This window comes from Austrofundulus limnaeus, unplaced genomic scaffold (assembly GCF_001266775.1).
Source record: "Austrofundulus limnaeus strain Quisiro unplaced genomic scaffold, Austrofundulus_limnaeus-1.0 Scaffold264, whole genome shotgun sequence".
Taxonomy (NCBI): domain Eukaryota; kingdom Metazoa; phylum Chordata; class Actinopteri; order Cyprinodontiformes; family Rivulidae; genus Austrofundulus; species Austrofundulus limnaeus.
In genome coordinates this window covers 540,035-547,466 of record NW_013952666.1, presented here as the reverse complement: position 1 = coordinate 547,466, position 7,432 = coordinate 540,035, and the positions used below count along the sequence as shown (strand labels likewise).

General features: G+C 39.0%; 1 protein-coding gene across 2 annotated transcripts in view; it reads right to left on the bottom strand.

Moving 5' to 3' along the window:
- Nucleotides 1-1,895: 1,895 nt before the first annotated feature.
- Nucleotides 1,896-7,432, bottom strand: part of impg2b (interphotoreceptor matrix proteoglycan 2b) — a 73,423-nt gene continuing 67,886 nt past the window's right edge. For both annotated transcript variants that reach the window (XM_014020719.1, XM_014020720.1), the window contains 2 exons: nucleotides 4,740-4,798; nucleotides 1,896-2,636 (listed from right to left, as the gene is read on the bottom strand). In XM_014020719.1, the coding sequence (XP_013876173.1) occupies nucleotides 4,765-4,798 (34 nt within the window). In that variant the 3' untranslated portion in view covers nucleotides 1,896-2,636; nucleotides 4,740-4,764. The remainder of the gene's footprint in view (nucleotides 2,637-4,739; nucleotides 4,799-7,432) is intronic.

The following is a 7,432-nucleotide window of genomic DNA, read 5'->3' as shown; positions in this document are numbered from 1 at the left end:
TAATTTTTTGAGATAGGGATTTTTTATTTTTCTTTACTTTTTTGTCAAAATCATCAATATTACAACAATAAAAGGCTTGAACTACTTCAGTTGGTGTGTAATGAATCTAAAATATATGAAAGTTTAATGTTTATCAGTACGTTACAGAAGATAATGAATAGCTGCTTGGTCTGGAGAGTGGAAAGCTGGTTTAACCAAGGCCAAAGATCCAGAAGACCAAACAGGAGTTGTCCATCTGAAGGACATGTGTAGTCTAAAAGACATTTAACCATGAAATGTTCAGTTTGTGATGTTTATATGACATACACCCAGCCCCTCGGCCACTTAGGTAGTTTACAAAATTTGTGCAGAGTAAAAGAATTTAAAAAACTTGTTGGACTGATTTGACATGATGTCCTGAGACGTTGCAGCTGAAGGAGTCATAAAACAGAACAGGAGGACGTTAGATGCCCTGACTCCCCTCTAGATAAATGTGTTAAATGAGTGGAGGAAAATATGAGCGAGCATCAAGCAACAACCCTAGGTTCTCCCCTGAGAACCAGACCAAAAATTTTATGTGCAACCCTGTAAATAAATAAAGAATATAATAGTAAGTAAAGAATAATAAAGAAACAACTATTAACTTGTGAAATAAACACATCTTGGGTTAAAAGCATGATTCTTAAACATGAAAAGCTGATACCACATGCATAATCATTTTAAAGGACTTTGTTCATGTTACATGATTAAATTAATACTTAGGTGGTCTCAGTACTGGTGCCAGAATAGGGGGACCAGGGGACCCCCCCAACCAACCCACACTTTACGGCCCTGCCCATCAGCTGGTCCCATGGACATTTACAGGCTGCACCCAACACTGACAAGTTATGGCTGACACGTCTCTGTCTAGATACAGACAGAGGCACAGACAAAACTGACAGCATTAAGATCAGGACTAAATCTGTTTACATGTCACCAGATCTGCATGGCTTGTTTTTGTCGCGCTGTGCTGGGCTGACGGTGAGTGCACACTCGTAAGCTGGAGTTTGTCTACTTGATGCTTTTGTTGGTGTAGTATTCTCTCTCTGGTGGTGAGGGATGCTGTCAGGCTGAAGGAGTCCTATCAGGTCTTTTTGGTCTGTGGGACTCTGGAAGCAGCCAATAGGTATCGGCAGTCCAAGCGGATTGCGGCTCGGGTGGTCGCTGAGGCAAAACCTCTGGCATGGGAGGAGTTCGGAGAGGCCATGGAAAAAGACTTCTGTATGGTGTCGAGGCAATTTATCCAGCGTCACGGGGGCGGGGTACGGGGTTCACCACCAACATTGTTTATGGTAGGAATGGTGTGCTACCAGGTCCATTGATATGGGCTATAGGACCCTGTACGACCATTATGCAAATTATGGTGGAAAATATGTATTTGGTCACTTGGTTTGCTGTGAGGCACCTGGAAGGGGTCTGTGAACTCTGGCCCAACAGTCAGGGCTGGTAGCTGGGGTGGTGATAGCGGTGGGCCAGCGTGGAGGAAGCCAGCGGCTGCATCCCAGGAGTTGATCCAGCGTCTCATTAAGAAGAACAGATTTAACGGCGAGTTGATATAAAATTAACTTACTTTACTGTTTTATCGAGTCAAGCTCAGTTTTGAGCCAGCGCGTAACTTAAAGTTTTCTAACAAAATTACATTAAAAACAGTGATGGTGTGTGGGGTGGGAGTGGGGTGTAGAAGAAGCACAGGGCGATGTGGAGAAGGTGAATATTGTGGCAGCAGCACCGATCCATCTGTCAATCTCATGCTACATCCTCCCCTCACTCTTGAACAAATGAACTCAGTTGCACACAAAGTAAAATTTCTAATTAATTCATACCTTTTGAAGAAGTAAAAATGGTTTCTTGCACACAAAATATAATGAAAAAGGTTCTTTTTTTGCAGGTACAAAATAAATTTATTTGCTTAAACAAAATGCTTTGAACTAACTCACCCCGAACTTTCTGAAACCACAAACACATGACAGGCTACACATACGCACCCACTCAGAAATGCAAATATTTACCACTGATACACAAATGTAAACATTTACGAGCATGAAGCAGAAGAGAAAGCAGGAGGTTTATGGTCTCATCTGGTGTGGGTTTACAGGAGAACAGATTCAAATCAAGGGCTCTGAGATTCTTCACATCCCAGAAGAGCTACAAGAGCAGTGAAGGCACCGACAGCAAAAAACCACTGCAGGTCACCGCTGTCCAGGAAAAAAAAAGACATGCTGGATAATGTTGCAGGTTATAATCCCACCTATTTCAAACCAGCAGTTGTGGTGACCCTGCTGGGAACCACTGTCAGCAAACAATCAGAAACCCTTGAATCCAAACTGAAGAGAAAATCCAACGGAAAGTGTAAGACAGATGTTCTCAGCAATGGAAATATCCAGTGGTTAAAACCAGGGACTGAAGATTTTGTCCAAAACAAAACATCAAAATAAAAACACAAACACCAATAAATACATAAAGACTGAAGGTCAAAGTTCACTTCAGGGCCACCTCAAAAAGAACGACAAAAAAAGGAAGTCTTTAAAAATAAACGGTCACCGACTGGCCACCTTCCACTCCAGTCAAAAGCATCAAGGTGAGAAAGTCCTATTCATTCTCCTGGTAAAGGCTGGTTCCTGTGGAGAAATAAAAGTTTCAACAGAAAAACAGTTTTATAAAAAGACAAAAAAGGATATATTTATGATGAAAGGTTTTAACAGGAATACTACAAAGGCTTGTCAAAGTGGAAACAATGTTCCTGTAAATATCATCATAAATGTTTTAAGGAAATGCTCATTGAACTTCTGTCTCAGAAGATAGTTGTAAGGATCTTGGCTGAGCCCCAAACATGTTACTACTGAAAGCAGCACCCCAAAAAGTAAAGATATTTAAATTTAATCTAACATTATCTTTATGGCTGTACTGTGTTAGTATCCCGGACAAGCCCCCATTCATGTTACAATTGAATGCTGCAACTTAAATATAAAGAAAATAAAAGTTTTATCTGACTTCAGGGAAACCACTGCTTGTTAATAATGATATAAACAGGTGCTACACAACATCATTTTCATTGAGTAATGAGTTATTTGTTGTTGTTAATCTTCTTCTTAATGGTTAAACGGATGACTGCACACAGTGAACACTCCTGAAGTTTTGTTGTAAAGGGGTGGCATGGCCATATTTCAAGATGACAATGCCAGGATTCATGGGTCTGGAATTGTGAAAGAGTGGTTCAGGGATTATGAGACATCATTTTCACACATAGATTGGATCCACAGAGTCCATGAGAATCTTTGGGATGTGCTGGAGAAAGTCGGACTCTACCATCTTCAATGCAAGATCTTGGTGAAAAATTAATGCAACACTTGATGGAAATAAATCTTGAGACACCGCAGAAGCTTATCAAAACAATGCCACAGCGAATGTGAGCTGTAATCAAAGCTAAAGTTGGTAGAATGTGTGACCTTTTTTTTTGGCCAGGCAGTGTATATAGCACTTTTTATGACACTCAGAGATGCTTGGTGGTGGTACACTATGTAGACACAGCTGTTCTGGGGCACACTAACAGAGGCAGGGCTGCCATGTACAGGTGCCACTGGACCCTCTCACCACCATCAGTAAGCAAGGTGAGGGAAGTGTCTTGCCCAAGGAAACAATGACAAATAATCAATAAATAAACATGAAATGAAATTAGATAAGATTAAATCAAATAGCCAGAGGACTTTAAAAACCAAACAAAGCAACAGCTTGGAACTCTCTGGCCAAGCGTGGGCAGTGGGGGTCCACCAGTTTTTTAGGAGTGGCCATTGCCCCCAATGATTCCCACCACCACTGGTGGCACTGCTCACTGCGGTGTAGTAAACTGAAAATAAACACATTGTGCTAATTTGAATTAATAAAAATGCCAATAAAAATACTGGAGTATCCCAAAGGAAGTTTCCCCTTTTTAAAAATTGATTCTAGTTAATTATAATAATCAAAAATATTTAAATGAAACATAATTGTGAAAAAAAATCCCAGAACTTAATAAAACATTATTTTTTTGTGGTAAAAATTAGCTTTACTCAATTTAAATCAAATTTTATATTTAAAAATATCCAAGCTTCAGCAACATGTATTTATTTTAAAGGCATAAAAATGTGATAATTATTTTTTTAATTCTGAAAACTTGAATTTCATATTATGTAGTTAGTAGCAGAAATTGTAAATAAAAAAACTCAGTTTAAGGCCTTTTTTAAACTGACCTAAATACACAGAATGTACTTTTTAAAGAAGGCAAAGACAACTAACTATAAAATTGTTTTTATGTGAGAAAAACTTTTACTCCCTTGTTTGTCTTCATTTTATCGTCAGAAGTTACAAGATTTTTTTTACAACTTTTGGTTTTGAACCAATAAAATTTTTGTTGTTTCCAATAAAATCCAAAATGTGAGAAACAGCTGATGTTCTGACACAGATTTTATGAAGCAACAAACTGAAAATATTTCTGTAACTTTGGTCAAATAAACCATCCTCACCATGTAACAAACAGCTGATAGAAAAAAAATGCTCTAACAAGTTTTAGTTTTTTGTTTTTTTTTTGTTTTGTTTTTTTATACATGAAAAACACTTTGTTCCTCCAGCTCAAAATCTGATCAGGCTCTGAAACTTATGGGCAATGCAGTTTTGTTCTTTCCTGTCACATGAAGCCGGAAGTCAGAACCAGAACCAGATTAATTAAAGGGCGGGGTTGTTGGTACCTGGAGGTCTGTGGCTGTGAGGTCGTTATGTGGTGGAGCTCCCTCTTCTCTCCAAGAATCTGCTCCAACAACAGGAGAAAACTGGATCAGTTTGGTGCACATAAAGTTCTGAGATCCAAACAGGCGACACAAGAACCTCTGATGAACAGAAGGACTTCAGTTTTTGTGGACTTCTCATAGTGATGGTTTAAATGTGGAGGAGAGTCCACAGACAATCCTGTTGGGTTTAAACTACTTTAAAGGGATCCCTGATTAGTTGTAACATTAGACTTTATTTGATATTTGTTTTTAACTGTAAAATAAAGACTGTAAAAATACTGTAGGCTGTTTAGTTTTTATAATTTTCAAAAACATTGTAACATGGACGGAGCCATTTTATTTACACACAAAGCATCCTGGGTAAATGACAACGTGGATAGGTCCTCGGTGTGAGTGAGCTATATCCACCCTGAAGGTTAATCTTGGACAATATCTGATGATCGACTCTTTTAAATGAAACCAGAGAGCGTTGACAGAGAGGAGAAGGTAGAAATGACTCAGCCTGGAACTGAAAATATGGATAGAGGACAACAGAGCTGCCTCATGGAAGAAGAACCTCAGCTTAGCCTGTTAGCCTTCGCGCTAGCGCCGATGCTATATTGCCTTATATGTATTAGCTCGGCGCTATCGCATCAAACAAACAAGCTAAATTGAGGTCCTCCATCCATATTTTCAGTTGCAGCTGAGTCATTTTTGTGTTCCCCTCTCTGTCATGTGGATGAAGGACCTCAGTCACGAGAGGAGAATGTGTAGCGCTGAGCTAATACATATATATGGTGATGGCATTGGGGCTAACGCTAAAGCTAACAGGCTAAGCTGAGGTTCTTCTTCCATGAAGCAGCTCTGTTGTCCTCCATCTATATTTTCAGTTCCAGGCTGAGTCATTTCTACCTTCTCCTCTCTGTCAACGCTCTCTGGTTTCATTTAAAAGAGTCGATCGTCAGATATTGTCCAAGATTAACCTTCAGGGTGGATATAGCTCGCTAGCAGCCTCGCACCGAGGACCTATCCACGTCATCATTTACCCAGAATGCTTTGTGTGTAAATAAAATGGCCACGTCCGTGTAATATATTTTTAAACTTTTAGTTTAAAATTATAAAAACTAAACAGCCTACAGGATTTTTACAGTCTTTATTTTACAGTTAAAATATATGTTTATTAAATAAAGCCTAATGATGCAACTAATCAGGATCCCTTTAACAGCAGTTTGTTCTGAAGAGTCCTTTGATTTCAGATATATTTATTATGAATGTAAGGAACCACGTAACAAACCCAAAAGCACCAAACAAACCTAAATATGCTCCAGATTCTAGACCACTCAATGTGGACACACCCTGTTCTGACCACAGCTGTGCACATTCTTGGCATTCTTTGGAACTACTTCAAGATTGTTGGAAAACCATTCCAGTTAATGACAGAAACTCATGAAGCTGAGCGAGAATGGCAAGAGTGTACACAGCTGAAATAAAAGCAAAAGGTCCCAACACTGAACAATCCAAAACATGTTCTGGTTTGTTCAACACCTCCAAGTTCACTACATGGCACCTTATGTGTTCCTTCATAGAATGGATCAGTGTTGCCAACTCCTGAGCAAGAAAAGTCCCTATTGGCTGTCCTAAAAGTTGCTAGATGACATCATCACTTAATTTACATAGTTGGATGTTTGCCAATTATTGTGATCTGAGCTATAGGAGAGATGATGAAGAGAAAAAAGTGAATAAAAATGCTAAATATGTTTAGAACTGCAATTAAACTTAATGAAATAAAAATAATTTTATGACTTCAATGCTTAGATCCACATAAATTAAATTTGTGGGAATTTTAAATTTAATCTGCAGACAGTTCGATGTCACGAGACACAGGGAGGAAGAGGTGAAGTGACTGATCTGTCAGTCAGGAGAGACAGTTTCACAGAAAAACATTACAATAAATGTCATATCCTGCTTTTTAAACCACATAGAAGCAGTGACAGCTTTGCGCATGCGTGATTCATTTTCAGCGGTCTATCCTCTCAGCTGACTTCAGCTGAGGGAGGGGGTAGGGTTGGGGGTGCTGCACAAGGCTTCAGTGAGTCGGATGGCTTTAAGGGGGAGGGGATCACCTCCACGCTCGCTGCTTGTGGAGGAACAGAGGAGGAAAGGAAAAAAGTGCTTGGAAAATACTGTCACCAAAGCTCCTGTCTCTAAAAACACAGCGACTTTGTAGTGACAAAGTCGCTAAGTTGGCAACACTGGACTGGATCACCCCAGTATCAACATACAACAAATGTTAAAAAATCAAAACATAAAAAACTGAACAGGAGTGTCCAAACATTTGACTAGTAGTGTATTAACAAACCTTGGGACAATAATCTAACATGCCTGATTTTTGACTGTGGGAGGAAACTAGAATAACCAGAGAAAACCCACATGTGCATGGAGATAACGTAAACACTCCCCACAAAAAGGTCCCAGGATGCCACTATGCTTTCCTAGAATTATAACAATGATAGTCTAAAAATTTAATTTTCTTTCTATGTTAAACTTGTTCAGTTAGAAACTTACCTCATGTTACAACCAGCTCAGTCTTCATTTCAGTTTTTAATCATCAGTTGGATCCAAATAGTTTTATATTAATGTCACTTAAATCAGTTCTCCTTTACTTTATTTAGATT